The sequence below is a fragment of the Pseudonaja textilis genome, chromosome 2 (assembly GCF_049901715.1).
Source record: "Pseudonaja textilis isolate UNSWEBS1 chromosome 2, rPseTex1.2, whole genome shotgun sequence".
Lineage (NCBI taxonomy): Eukaryota > Metazoa > Chordata > Lepidosauria > Squamata > Elapidae > Pseudonaja > Pseudonaja textilis.
In genome coordinates this window covers 254,501,474-254,516,715 of record NC_141991.1, presented here as the reverse complement: position 1 = coordinate 254,516,715, position 15,242 = coordinate 254,501,474, and the positions used below count along the sequence as shown (strand labels likewise).

At 44.9% G+C, this 15,242-nt stretch overlaps 1 protein-coding gene across 1 annotated transcript in view; it reads left to right on the top strand.

Annotated features, from left to right (window-relative positions):
* NOL6 (nucleolar protein 6) overlaps positions 1-13,779 on the top strand; it is an 80,398-nt gene extending 66,619 nt beyond the window's left edge. The window contains 3 exon segments of the mRNA XM_087923228.1: positions 5,193-5,393; positions 11,501-11,602; positions 13,447-13,779. Of these exon segments, the coding sequence (XP_087779354.1) occupies positions 5,193-5,393; positions 11,501-11,602; positions 13,447-13,596 (453 nt within the window). The 3' untranslated portion in view covers positions 13,597-13,779.
* The last annotated feature ends 1,463 nt before the right edge of the window (positions 13,780-15,242 follow it).

Here is a 15,242-nt window from a genome sequence, read left to right as displayed (position 1 = left end):
GCGCGGTTCTTTTTCCGAACTCTTTGCGGTTGAATCGGGAGCCCGAGAAAATTGAGCAGCGGGTGGCTTCTTCTGGGAGGGGGCAGAGGGTGAGACGTAGGAAACGCCCTGAACACCCCCAGTGTGTGACTCAGCCCTGGACACTTTGTGTGCAGTTGGGATTTGTGATGATTTATGAGCTGGTCTCCTGATTTTTATTTTTATTTCTGCCTTTCTCAAGAAAATTGCTTAATGGCAATTGGGAGGGATTGGCTTTCTACCCCACCACCCTTTCCTGCCTGACCTCGATTAAGCAAAATTAATCCTTAAAAACTTGTGTGGGTGGGGGGGAGCGGAGGAAATTGCCAGCCCCATCAGCAGAGGGAACATGGCAGAGTTTGTACTGATCTCGGGTTCGCGAGTCCTTGGTGCTCTCTGAGCTTAGTTGGGTGTGGGGTTTTTTTTGGTAGACTGTTCGTTGCCCAACTAGGGAATGTCATCAATGCTAGAAGTGAGTTGGGTTTGTGGAGAGGAAGAGGAGGAGGAGGAGGACTGTGGAGTCCTTAGTGCTCTCTAATCTTGGTTGTTTTCTTGCAGACATTTCATGACCCAACTAAGTAGCATCGTCAGTGCTACAAGGGAGTGAGGTGGAGAGGAGCGGGAGGAGGAGAGAAGCTGAGTTTGATAGTTTTCTTGCAGACGTTTTGTTACCAAACTAGGGAACATCATCAGTGCTGGAACATTTAGAGTGGGCATTCTCTACTTTCTTCTAGAAGTGATGATGTTCCTTGACTGCGTAATGAAATGTCTGCGAGTAAACAAGCAAACTCTAAGTACCAAGGAGCCTACAATCATTCTCCTCCTCTTCCTCCTCCTCCTCAAATCCCACTCCCTCCTAGCCCTGATGAGGTTTCCTAGTTGGGTCACGAAACGTCTGCAAGAAAACAGCCAAGTTCAGAGAGCATCCAGGACTCCTCATTTCAAATCTGAGCTACAGATATTCTCTTGGATTGATACCAGGCCAAACAATCCGGCACAAAACGGCACCCTGATTAAGGAATTATCAAAGGAAAGAACTCTCCTCCACCAAAATAGCAGAGCGAACTACTGTATCTAAAGCAAAGCCCACCCTCCTTTGCCCTGATGATGCTACCTAGTTGGGTCATGAAATGTCTTGCAAGGAAACCATCAAATACAGAGATAGTAAAGAAAAAAACCCACATTTAATCATATGTTTATTAACAGCAGCTAGAATTGTATTTGCTCAAAATTGGAAAAATGCAAAGATTCCGATAGGTGATTAGGAAAATATACTGGAATGTGCAGAAATGAATAGATTAACATTGGCAATTAAAGAACAAGAAGAAGTGGAGTATTGTATGATAGGGGATTGATTTTATAAATGGTTGGAAAATAAAGTAAGAAGTTAAATGAATATCGTCAGAATGGTAAGATATGTAAGGTTGAGCAGTTTTTAACACGGATGTAATCCTAGTAAGAAATGTACACTAAACATAAATATTTGCACAAGATATATGCACCCAGTTGACACACTATATAACTGAAAGATGGATTTGTTGTAAAATAAAATAAAAAACATTAAAAAACGACACAGAGAGCACCATGGATTCCACTCCACGTTCAATCCTGAATTGCAGATATTATCTTTTGTCAGATAATAAGGTTTGCCCATGGCAAAAGGTTTAATTTCCATTTCTATTCATACCCAAAGGATTCATCATATTCTCTGCTGTTCTTTTTGGGAGAAATCAGATGTACATGGCCGTGTGTGTGTGTGTGTGTGTGTGTGTGTGTGCGTTTGTTTGTGTGTAGGTGTTAAAAGAAAAACTAAGTGTGATTAAAGCTGCATGAAATCATTAGGGCTACTTCATTCATCTCTCCTATTATTGATGTAATCTGTTTCTCCTTCTGGCATGTTACAAATTACAGTTTGATGACAACTTTTACGGGGCTTGGAACCTTGATAAAAGTTTCCCTGGCCAACTTTGGATTCTCGCTTGTGCCTTGGGCGAGTGCAACGTTCAAGCTTGAAATTGTGGTTAATCTTAAATGGAGGTGGCCAATCTTGAATTTCCAGATGTATAGTAAGAAAAAGAGGGTGTTTGTAGCTGTGGGGTTGAACTCTGAGGTCCTTGGTGCCCTCTGAGCTTGGTTGTTTTCTTGCAGATGTTTCCTGACCCAACTAGGTAATCTCATCAGTGCCTTTAGATTAGATTAACGAATTTGGAAGGGACCTTGTAGGTCATCTAGTCCAACCCCCCGCCCAAGCTGGAGTCCCTATACCATTTTTGACAAATGGCAGCCCAATTTCTTCTTGAAAACCTCCAGTGATGAAGTTCTCCCAACTTCTGAAGGCAACTTCTGTTCCATCGGTTGATTGTTCATATCAGAAAATTCCTCCTTATTTCCAGGTTGAATCTCTCCTCGATCAGTTTCCATCCATTATTCCTTGTCTGGCCTTCAAAGGTGCTTTGGAGAATAGCTTGACCCCTTCCTCTGTGTGGCAGCCCCTCAAATCTTGGAAGGCTGCTCTCCTGTCTCCCCTGGTCCTTCTCTTCCCTGGACTAGCCAGGCCCTGTTCCTGCAACCGTTCATTGTATGTTTTAGTCTCTAGGTCTTTAATCCTCTTAGTTGCTCTTCTCTGCCCTCTTTCCAGAGTCTCAACCTCTTTTTTTATAGCGTGGTGACCAAAACTGGATGCAGTACGCTAGGTGTGGTCCTACTAAGACTTTACAGAGTGCTATTAGGGACCTCACTTGATCTTGAAGGAAATGTGGTTTTTCCTCTCTCTCTTCACATATAAGTGGTTTGGATAGAAGCGTGTCTTTGTTGCTCAGGGTTGAAGTCTGGGGTCCTTGGTGCTCTCTGAGCTGGCTTGTTTTCTGGAGGATGTTTCATTAGATAAGATCATTAGTGCTAGAAGAGTGTGGAGCCCGCAGAGCGTACGAGGAGAAGTAGATCAGTGGGATCCGTTTACATTCTTCAAGCCCTCAAAAGTCATACGGAGAATCGGTCGCAGGAATTAGTTAGGTCTTAATTTAAGGAAAGGAAGGACATCGGGGTATATGACAGTAGTCTTCCCATTTTTGAGGGGCTACTACAAAGAAGAGAGGGGTCAAGCTACTCTCCAAAGCACCAGGAGGCAGAACGAGGAGCGATGGATGGAAATGAATCAAGGAGCGAAACAACCTAGAAGTAAGGAGGAATTTTCCAACAGTGAGAACAATTAGCAGAATGGTTTTCCTCCAGAAGTTGTGGTTCTCCACCTCTGGAGGTTCTAAGGAGAGATTTGTCTAAAATAGTATATGGTTTCCTGCCTGAGCAGCGGGTTGGACTAGAGGACCTTCAAGGTCCCTTCCAACGCTTCCTCTGTGAAAGAAGAGGGTGGGGTCAACTTATTCTCCCAAGCACCTAAAGGCAGAAGAAGAAGCAATGGTTGGAAGTTACTCGAGGAGAGAAGCACCCGGAATTTCCTGACAGCGAGGACCATTAACTAGTGGAACAGCCTGCTTCCAAAAAGTTGTGGCTGGAGGTTTTTACAAAAGAGCTTGGATAGCCATTTGTCTGAAATAATATAAGGTCTCCTGCCCGAGCAAAAGGGTTGGACTAGAAGACCTCTGAAGTCCCTTCCAACTCTGTTATGCTGTTAAAAGAGTTTGGAAAGCCGTTGGAGTGGGATTGTATAGGGCCTCTTGGCTTGGGTTAGGGGGTTGGACTAGAAGACCTCCAGGATGACCTGGAGGATGACCCTGGGCATGGTGGCATATCCCCAAGAGAGGTTGCGTTTGTCAGTGGCTGTCAGAAAATGCTTTCAGCACCGGGGGGGTGTAAACGTATGTTTATTTAAGGCCTTAGCTTTTCAGGTGAAGTCTTTCTGATAATGCCTTGCAGTCTTTAATCCTATTGTTACTGGGGGCTGGTGTGTGACGTTGTTTTCGTTGCGTTGTGCTCTTGTGGTATGTTCCTCCGAAATCCATCAACGGGCAGAGCAAATTTGGCACAAGGGAAGGATCAGGCTGTGGTTAAAAGTCTTATGACTGTGAACTTTGGAAATACTTTACTTTACTTTATTGTCACTGAACCCTGTACAACGAAATCAAACACTAGCTTCGGTGCACATCATGACCATGAAAATACCGTATTTCCCCATGTATAAGCCACCCCTTTTTTCCAAAATTTTCAAGCCCAAAAAGTAGGGGGGTGGCATATACAAAGCAGGTACACTTTTTATACGTGAAAAATGCATAAAATAATAAAGTAGGAATAAACTGGTTTTCCAGCAGTATGCTATACTTTTTGTAAAAATTGTACGTGATGATACGATTACGAGTGTGAGTACGCGATAGAAATGCATACGCTAGGCATCGGCCTGAATGCTTCGTTCCTACTCTCGTTCCGATGCGTAGATTGCTAGCGTCGCCCGCACCGCTTTCGGCGTCATGACCGAAGTTGTAGATCTAGACGTCGAATTTTGTTTCTTTGTAAATTTTCTTTCTTCATAACTTGTTTCTCTAATAAAATATTTTTTTCAAAACTTCACAGTCCAAAAATTGGGGGGGTGGCTTATACAAAGGGGGTGCTTATACATGGGGAAATACGGTAAACACAAACACACATCCTTCACACTCCAGATGTTGAACCGAAAACCCCCGACACCGCACCAACACTCCACTATACAGTAGAATTCAATAGAGTTACTGCCCCGGGATAAAAGATGTTTTTCAGCCTATTTGTCCCTGTTTTTATTGTCCAGTGTGCGCATGCGCAGAGCTGTCAGGAGAAGAGAACAGCTAAGGAACAAGGGTCAACTTGGGAGTAAAGCCACAGTAAAGCCATGGACGGTGAATAGTTCCTCCCATAGGGAATAAAAGAGGAGCGAAAGGGGAGTGGCGTTTGCCGGAGACAAGTAGTTCATTTGGGTGAAGGTCTGCTCCTGCATTTTTGCCGAGTATTGTCTGCTACAGTGTGGCGTCCGAAAGATATCGGCCTGGCAGCTCTCCAAGCCTGATCATGGTCTGTAATTGTGAAATCTCTGGAAAGACTGTTGGCCGGGGCTTTGCTGGAGAGGAATTCCCTGTAAACTAAATAAAAAGGTTTTTATCGGGACGAGGAGTCGGCTTCGTGCAATTGGAGAAGCCGAGGTCAGAACAGTGGGATTCTTATCTGCTGACCGTAAAACCTCTCTTCTGCAGATGGCCTTCCGTCCTCCCTTGGACCTCTATGATGTCCTCATCCACCTGAACCCCAAGCAGGTTCCCAGGCACCTGGAGGCCGTGGACCGGCCCACCGCGTCCTTTTACCGGGGGATGTTGAAGAGCAGTAGTAGCGCAAAAACCATTTCTTTCCCAGTGGTGGACTACGACCCCGTGCAGTGCTACCTGGAGGAGCTCCGAGTAAGTATCTATTGTGGTTCTCCGGCAGCTGGTGCAGACGGCAGCGGAATCGGACAGCGGGGGAGAACAGGGACCAGTCCGGGAGTTTGGAGAGGACTCGGACGAGGGTCCTGCGTCCGATACAGAATTGGGGCCAGGACCATCTGGGAGTGGGGTGCTGCCTTTGGAGCCTCCGGAGTCTGGCAGCAGCGAGGCAGAGGACCCAGGGGAGCCTGTTCCCAGTGCGTGTGTGCACAGAGCTGCTAAAAGGCGAGAGCAGCTGGAACAAAAGGGGCGACTCGGGAGTAAGGCTGGGAGCTGATTGCCCCCTCCCAGAAGGGATAAAGGACAGGCAAAGATGACGAAACCTTTGCAGGAAGCAAAGTCATTCGTTCAGTTCAGATTCATTCTTGAAGCTCTTTGTACTTAGGTTGGGTTTTCTTATACTTTGGTTGGTTTCTTTTCTAGTTCATTTGACACCTCTGTTTTTGGCAGCACTTCACAGAATTGAAAAGTGGTTGCTTATCTCGGGGAACTGTTTGAGATTAATTCCGGCTGGGAATGAAAACAATTCCCAGCATTGTAATAAAATAGGTTTTGTTTTTAAAATAAGTGTGTGCACACCTGGCTGCTCACCTGAGGAAGTGTGGTTGCAATCCTAACATTGTACATGTAGTCCTCAGCTTATGACCGCAGTTGAGCCCCAAATTTCTCTTGCCAAGCGAGACAGTTGTTAAATGAGTGTTTCCCCTCCCGCCTCCCCCGGTTTTAGGCTCAGCGTGCCGCATGGACCTTTCCAATTGTGGTTTATTCAGCCATCTATGATTGCGTTGCTAAGCCATCTGGATAGCGAGATGGGCGGTATATGTTAGGATATGTGCAGAGTAACCCTTGTGTAAAAAGGATATGCACACAGAAAACGGTTTATGAGAACAGTTATGAATAAATATACAGCCACACAGAGTTGGACAAGTTGTATTAATGTTTACTTGAAGAAATAGCACAGTCCAATAAACAGACCATGTCATGCACGTTTTTAACAGTCCAGGAATATCCAGTTATAAAGTCTTCTTACATCTAGTTATAAAGTCTTCTTACCGGTTCCATGTCTTTTATAGCAGGCAAATATCAAACCATAATACAACAAAAAAAAACTTCGATATCAACAGATAAACAGGGTTAGTCAGTATCAGTCCGTAGTCAGTCAGTATCCGTATCAAGAGAGATCATCAGTGAAAAAGAGAAAGAGAATTAAACCATGATCTATAGCTCCCTCTTATGGCAACCTGTAGAATAATTAACCAACCAGAACACAGTATAATATATTACGGTGTTTTTCCTTAAAGCTACAAACATATATATTTGTAATTTATATATTGTCAACCCAACTACGTTATTTACACATACATAACAGTATATGAAGTTAAAATATAATGCAGGTAGGCTTCGACTTACACCAGTTCATTTAGTGACCATTCAAAGTTGGTCAACGGCACTGAAAAAAGTGACTTACGACCATTTTCCACATTGGCAGCTCTTCCAGCATCCCCTTGGTCACGTGATCAAAATCCAGACATTTGGCCCGCGAGCCGTGCCCCCCGATCAGGTGGACGGAGATGCGCACGCGCCTCCCGCCAGCCAGCGGATTGTCGGGTATCTGCCGTGCATGCGCAGGAGGCAGGGCACGTGGGAGGTGTCACCCACACATGTGCAGGGGACGGATGGTTGCGCGCCCATTGAACTATGGGTGCAGGCAAATTTGGCACGCGGCGCCGAAAAGGTTAGCCATTTTGTTTTGCCCTTTTATCTACGTATGAGGATGAAAGTCTGTTTTCTCCGCAGCCTTTTTGCAACCTTGCGAAATAACCAACGTTGTCCTCAGAGTGGTTTGTTTGGTTTTTTGGGGTTGTTTTTTTCTTTTTTTGGTCTGCACCTCATCAGATGACACATTCTTAATCACTCCCATTAAAGCCAACAGCGTGATTCAGAGGCTGTGGAAGCAACCCGGTGCAGAAGGTTTGGAAGCAACGGAGAGGAAAGCCGTCCGCGAGAAACTCTTTCCTCCCGAGAAGGGAAGAGATCAGGATTGAACCTGTTTTATCTCGTTCTTGCAGAATTGTGCGTCTTTTGTAAGACAGACGCCATAACCCCTTTCTGCATGTCACCGGCTTCTCCGTGGCGGGGCCTTGATCAACCCCTTGTTGCCTGGGTTTGTGATGACAATATGAGTCAGTGTGTGTGTGTGTGGGTGTGTGGTCTGGATTGAGCAACTTACAACTCGCTCAAATAACATTGTGACACCAAAGGCTCTTTCTTGTGTTGGAGTCTCTGAAAACAAAAACGTAGATGATTTCTTCTTTTTTTTTAAAAAAAAATGCCAATCATTTTTGACGGGCCGGTAGATTGAGGCACACGCTTGTTTTTCTCATTTAGGAGTCCCAATATTTATATTTATTCTATATTTTGTTATTTTTATGAATAACTCAAAGGCAGCAAACATACTTGAAGTTTCCTCCCCAATTTTCCCTGCAAAAACCAACCCTGTGAGGTGGATTGAGTCACCCACTCAACTCCCCCCCCCACTTTTAGGCACGAAACCCAACTGGGCGATTTTGGGCCACTCACTAGGAGACGGTGAGTTCTAGTTCTGCCTTGGTCATGAAAGCTAACTGGGTGACTTTGGCCAATCACTAGGAGATGGTGAGTTCTAGTTCTGCCTTAGCCATGAAAGTCAGTGGGTGACTTTGAGTCAATCACTAGGAGACTGTGAGTTCTAGTCCCACTTTAGCCATGAAAGCCAGCTGGGTGACTTTGAGCCAATCACCAGGAGGCGGTGAGTTCTAGTCCTCTCTTTAGGCATGAAAGTCAGCTGGATGACTTTGAGCCAATCACTAGGAGACCGTGAGTTCTAGTCCCACTTTAGCCAGGAAAGCCAGGTGGGTGACTTTGAGCCAATCACCAGGAGATGGTGAGTTCTAGTCCTGCCTTAGCCATGAAAGTCAGCTGGGTGACTTTGAGTCAATCACTAGGAGACTGTGAGTTCTAGTCCCACTTTAGCCAGGAAAGCCAGGTGGGTGACTTTGAGCCAATCACCAGGAGATGGTGAGTTCTAGTCCTGCCTTAGCCATGAAAGTCAGCTGGGTGACTTTGAGCCAATCACTAGGAGACTGTGAGTTCTAGTCCCACTTTAGCCAGGAAAGCCAGGTGGGTGACTTTGAGCCAATCACCAGGAGATGGTGAGTTCTAGTCCTGCCTTAGCCATGAAAGTCAGCTGGGTGACTTTGGGCCAATCACTAGGAGACTGTGAGTTCTAGTCCCACTTTAGCCAGGAAAGCCAGGTGGGTGACTTTGAGCCAATCACCAGGAGATGGTGAGTTCTAGTCCTGCCTTAGCCATGAAAGTCAGCTGGGTGACTTTGAGTCAATCACTAGGAGACTCTGAGTTCTAGTCCCACTTTAGCCATGAAAGCCAGGTGGTTGACTTTGAGCCAATCACCAGGAGATGGTGAGTTCTAGTCCCACCTTAGACACAAAAGCCCTCTGGGTGACTTTGGCGAATCACCAGCAGACTGTGAGTTCGAGTTCTACTTTAGGATGAAAGCCAGATGAGAGATTTTGGGCCAATCGCTAGAAAAATGTTGAGTTCTGGTTCTGTCTTGGCCAGGAAAGCCAGCTGGGTGACTTTGAGCCAATCACCAGGAGGCGGTGAGTTCTAGTCCTCTCTTTAGGCATGAAAGCTGGCTGGGTGACTTTGGGCCACTGTCTCTCTTTCTTAGCCCATCCCACCTCACTGGGTTGTTGTGGGGAAAATAGGAGGAGGAAGGTGTGTTAGATGTTTGCTGCAAAAATAATAAAGATTGGATGGGTGGATACCGGTAGATTATTAATTTGGAGATTTTCTTTGTTTGCTGCCTTATTTCTAAAAATAAAAAGAATACAGATGGGATGGATGGATGGATGGATAGATAGATAGATAGATAGATAGATAGATAGATAGATAGATAGATAGATACATAGATAGATACACAGAGAGAAACAGATAGATAGATAGATAGATAGATAGATAGATAGATAGATAGATAGATAGATATAGATAGATAGGGATAGATAGATAGATAGATAGAGACAGACAGAGATAGATAGATAGATAGATAGATAGATAGATAGATAGATAGATAGATAGATAGATAGATAGATAGATAGACAGACAGACAGACAGACAGACAGACAGAGAGAGAGAGAGAGAGAGAGATAGATAGATAGATAGATAGATAGATAGATAGATAGATAGATAGATAGATAGATATAGATAGGTACAGATATAGGTACAGATAGATAGATAGAGACAGACAGACAGACAGAGATAAATAGATAGATAGATAGATAGATAGATAGATAGATAGATAGATAGATAGATAGATAGATACAGATAGATAGATAGATAGATAGATAGATAGATAGATAGATACAGACAGACAGACAGATAGATAGATGAATTTTCTTTCCTGATCAGCAATTCTCAAAAACTGAGATGTAGGGTGGTTGAAACCATTTAAGGTTTTCATGCCAGAAACATGCCCCTCGGATAGTTTAATCCCCAAACGGGTTTAACTCAGCTGCCAGATCAAGCGTGTTTCATCAGTAGCGTTGATGGTTGCCCTCCAGGGGTTTTGGCTAGGCGTGAATACTCCTCCCCAGGATTTTGGGATCTTATTTTCTTTTTTCCTCATTTTAAAAGGATGAACAAAAGATACCACCCAGGTTGGATGGGTGTTCCCTGAGAGGACTCCTTTGCCCAAGGACTTCCCCGTGACTTGTAAAAACCTACTTCAAATATTGTAGGGAAAAATAATAATAAAAACCACCTAAAACCAAGAAGCTTATAAGAAAGAGACCGTTCTCAACTTTCCAGGGCTAAGCCAGCATTGTTAAGTGAATTTTGCCCTGGTTTATAACCAGCGTTGCTCAATGAATCAGCACAGTTGTTAATTTTGATCACGTGACCACTTTGAGCGGTTGTAAATGTGAAAAACGGTTATAAGTCACTTCAAATGGTAACTAAAGGAATGGTTGTAAGTATCAAGGTAGTGAGATTTAATAGCTGACCAGTTGCTGTAAGGCTATTGTAAAAGCTGATACAATGAGGATGAGTCAGCAAAGTTATTGCCGCTTTAAGACCGAGGATGGGTCCACAGGGCTATTGCCGCTTTAAGAAGCTGTCTATATAAGGGTGGCCATGAAAGGGCATATCCCTCTCCCCTCATGTTCTATCTCCATTGTAGTTCTCTGTGCAGAGTAAAGAAGATTGATCGATTGCCAAGTATTTGCCTATCACGTATATGTATGTAAACCACTGTTAAAAGATGAAGCTGTGTTTTGCTCCTGGGTTGTCTCACAATAGTAGTCACGTTGCAAAAACCCTGACAGTAAGTCAAGGATTACCTGTACAGGGTGTATGGTCATTCCATGTCAAGATGGCAACTATGCCTGGGTTTTTTTTTTAAATGCTTTCAGAAATAACCAAGAGTAAACCCAACTAAACCCAGTTAGTAAGATACTTGCTTCAGCTTGTTGCTGAAAAGATTCTTAACCCCAATTTATGGCTCTCCTCTGAGTACCACAAGGTTAAGTGTCCCTTAGGCTGAACTTAGTGCCTTGTGAGTAGAAAGATCAGTTTCCCATTTCAGGCCACTGCTGTAGGTTTCCTGGTGGTCTCCCATCCGTGCTCTAATCCAGTGTTTCTCACCCTTGGCAACTTGAACACAGAGTTCCTAGAACCACCAAGATAGAAAACAAGAGGCCCATCATCACTTGACAGGACAACCACGGTAGGTGAATAGAAAGCCAACTCTCCTCCTTTGTAGCACTGATGATGTCAGGAAATTGTTAAGGGAATCAGTGCAGTCATTAAGTTGGCAACATGGTTGTAAAGTGAACCTTGTTCCCCTATTAATTTTGCTCTTTAGGAGGTCGTAAAAGTGATCATATGACCCTGGGATATCCTGGGATATCATATGGGATCATATGACCCTGGGAGGTCATGATGGCAGTTGCCATCTTGGAATCATGAAGATTGAGTAGACTTGGAGATGTTGGCCGTTTCCTTTAATGGACCCTTTCTCATTGCAGGAAGCCTTCAGTGACTTCGCCCTATTCTTCTATGACAAATATGGAGGAGTCGTTATTGGGGTTCTCTGGAAGCCTTCGGCCTTTGAACCCCAGCCCTTCAAGGTGAGCGTTCAACTCTTGAGATGTGATTGATTGATTGAGATTTAATTGACACATCCTGGACATAAACTGTTTCAACTCTTACCCTCCAAATGACGCCATAGGGCACTGCACATGAAACGACTGGACACAAGTACAGTTTTTTTCCCCAAATGCCAACATTCTGTTAAACAACTAATTCCCCCAACACTGTCCAACTTATTTACTAAGTCCAACTTTATTACTTATTTACTCTTCTCATCCTTCCCAGTATCTGTCTCTTCCCACTTATGACTATAACCGTGTTGCTTGTATCTTTACAATTTATATTGTTTTATTTGTTTCCTAGTATGATTTGATTGCTTATTGGTAACCTATGACTATCACTAAATGTTGTATCTTATGATTCTTGATGAATATTTTTTTTCTTTATGTACACTGCAAGTTTATGCATCAAAGACAAATTTCTTGTGTGTCCAATCACACTTGGCCAATAAAGAATTCTATTCTATTCCTTTCCCTATTCTATTGAGATTTGATTGATTGTCCTCAGTTTCTGCTGTTGGTAAACATTTTAACTTTAACTAACTCTTGCGGAAGTTTAGCGTTTTCGTGAGAATTCCCTCATTTTCTTAAAAAAAAAAAAAACCCAAAAGAAAGAAATTATTGTGTGCCCATAATAAAAAGCTACCTCATATATATTCGAAGATAAGCTAAGAATTCTAGCTGCCAGAATATATCTCCAAAATTGTGATTGGCTAGATCTGTGGATAGGCTTATCTGCAAATACAGTATTTACCTCTGATAGTGAACCTATGGCACGCGTGCCAGAAGTGATGAAGTCTGATCTAAGTATGGTATATAAAATCATACATTGCAATGTCCTACCTGTCAATGAATACTTCAGCTTCAACCATAACAATACAAGAGCACACAATAGATACTAACTCAAGGTTAATCGCACCAAATTTGATTGCAGGAAATACGACTTCAGCCACAGAGTGGTCAATGTCTGGAATCCTCTACCTGACTCTGTGGTTTCTTCCCCAAACCCCCAAAACTTTAACCTTAGACTGTCTACTATTGACCTCACCCCTTTCCTAAGAGGTCTGTAGGGGGTGTGCATGAGCGCACCAATCGTGCCTACCGTCCCTGTCCTATTGTTTCTTTTTATTTTTCTTATTCGTATCCATTTCATGTATTCATAACTATATCTGTACTTATACCTATTATCTTGTAAACGAATGGCAAATCAAAATAAATAAATAAAGTGGCACGCAGAGCCATCTCTTCGGGAATGCCAGCCGTCGCCCATTGCTCTTCTGGTTTCCGGCGCACGCATGCGTGTGGAGGCTCTGGCAGGGGGGAAAATGGCCCTTCCGGACGTCTGGAAACGGGCCTGTTTTCAGCTTCCGGAGGGCCTCCAGAGCCCAGGGGAAGCTGTTTTCGCCCTCCCAGAGTCCCGGGGGAAGCCTCTGAACCCTGGGGAGGGTGAAAATGGCCACCCCTGGGCTCTGGAGGCAGTCTAGAAGTTGGAAACAGGAAGTTCTAGCAGGCCACGCCCACCATGGCCACGCCCACCCAGCAACCGGGCCGCGAACCGGTTGCTGGGATTTTTGAATCACTCCCCTGGTCATAGCTCACTTTTTTTCACCGCCGTTGTAACTTTGAACAGTCCCTAAAGGAACTATTGCAAGTCGAGGGCTCTCCGTATATGGGGATAAACCTATGGATAAGCAGGTCCTTAGTTTTTGTAACCAAAATGGCATCAAATGTGCCGATGTTGAAATAATCCGGCACCCAGGACCCCATGTGTAACTTGTTCGATTATTGGCAGTCACTGAATGTCCTTCTCTTAATTCCACCAGGTATCAAACATTAAAGGAAGGATGATATCCAAAGTAAGTTCTCAGCCAACGGTAGTTCCCAACGTGGAGGCTATTTTGGAAGACTTCAAGATCTTGGGAGAAGGCCTGGTCAAAACTTTGGACGTTCGGACAGAGAAATGGTCCATCTAGAATCACCCTTGGATTTGGAAATTGTGGACAATGGGTTCTTCTCACCCCATAACTTTTTTTTTTCCTTTAGATTTTTTTTTCTAGATTTTTGTCACATTGTGATTGAAAGCTCTTTGCATCCTAGTCTCCTTCCCAAGGTGCGTTCAGGTGAGCCTGGTGCCTCCAATAAAGGACTTTACTCAACCTCTTCGCCTTCTGGTCAGAGAAACACTGGAAAAATGTCTCTTCGTTCGCTGAGTTGAAATCAAACGGACTAGAAGACCTCCCAGGCCCCTTCCAACTCTGTTATTCTATTCTATTCAGATCAAGCATCACTTCGGGCGAACCCTTAGCTAATTTTATCATTGCTTATGGGCGGTTCGGCAAACCGGAAATCTCACCTCTGGCCGGCCCCACCTGCCCCTCCTCTTCCCCTCCCTAGAGTCCCCGTGGAGGCCATTTTGGATGCAGGTAAATGCAGAGTCCGTGGGGACGCTCTGGGAGGGTGAAAAACGGGCCTTCCGGAAATCCGGAAACGGGTCTGTTTCCGGTTTCCGGAGGGCCTCCAGAGCCTGGGCTAGTCCGTTTTTGCCGTCCAGAGGCCTGAGGGAAGCCTCCGGAGCCCGGGGCAGTCCATTTTTGCCCTCCCAAGAAGCCTGAGGGAAGCCTTCGGAGCCCGGGGGAGTCCATTTTCACCCTCCCAGAGGCTTGAGGGAAGCCTTTGGAGCCCGAGGGAGTCCATTTTCACCCTCCCAGAGGCTTGAGGGAAGCCTTTGGAGCCCGGGGGTGTCCATTTTTGCCCTCCCAGAGGCTTGAGGGAAGCCTTTGGAGCCCGGGGGTGTCCATTTTCACCCTCCCAGAGGCCTGAGGGAAGCCTTTGGAGCCCGAGGGAGTCCATTTTCACCCTCCCAGAGGCTTGAGGGAAGCCTTTGGAGCCCGGGGGTGTCCATTTTCACCCTCCCAGAGGCCTGAGGGAAGCCTCATGAGCCCGGGGGAGTCAATTTTTGCCCTCCCAAGAGGCCCGAGGGAAGCCTCCAGAGTCTGGGGAGGGCAAAAATGCCCTTCCCGCCTTGGTGCAGGAGGCCGACTAGGCCACACCCACCCAGCAGCTGGGCAGAGAACCTGTTACTGAAATTTTTGAAGCCCACCCCTGTTCCTCTCCCTACCTGGAAGGAAAATATGATCAGAATAGAAGAGATTTAAAACATTTAAGAAGCAAAGGCTTGGGTTAAATCTGGTGAGGGCTGAGGCCACGATTCCCTCCAGAACAGGAATCTCCCGTCAGCCGGCATTTATGGCCTTTGCAATGTCTTACAGTTCCGTGACCGTTTTTTTTATGCTGGTTTTGCTGTAAACCCACTTTTCCAGGTTTTGACAAAATGGACCCATAGCAAATCTGTTAAGGAAATACCTCTGAACAATGACCCAAGGGGTCATGGGTAGTCTAAGTAATTAATAAATAGGATACCCACGGATCTGAGCTCAACATCACAATCTTGCAGGTGTGTTTGTTGAAGTCTACGTAGCCAGGTCTCCCAACTGTAACACTGGAGGCCATTGTTTCTCAACCTCAGGACTTCAAATCCCAGAATTTCCCAGACAGCTTCAATTCTAGGAGCTGAAGTCCACCAAAACTCCTGTGGGAGTTGAAGTCCACATAACTCCGC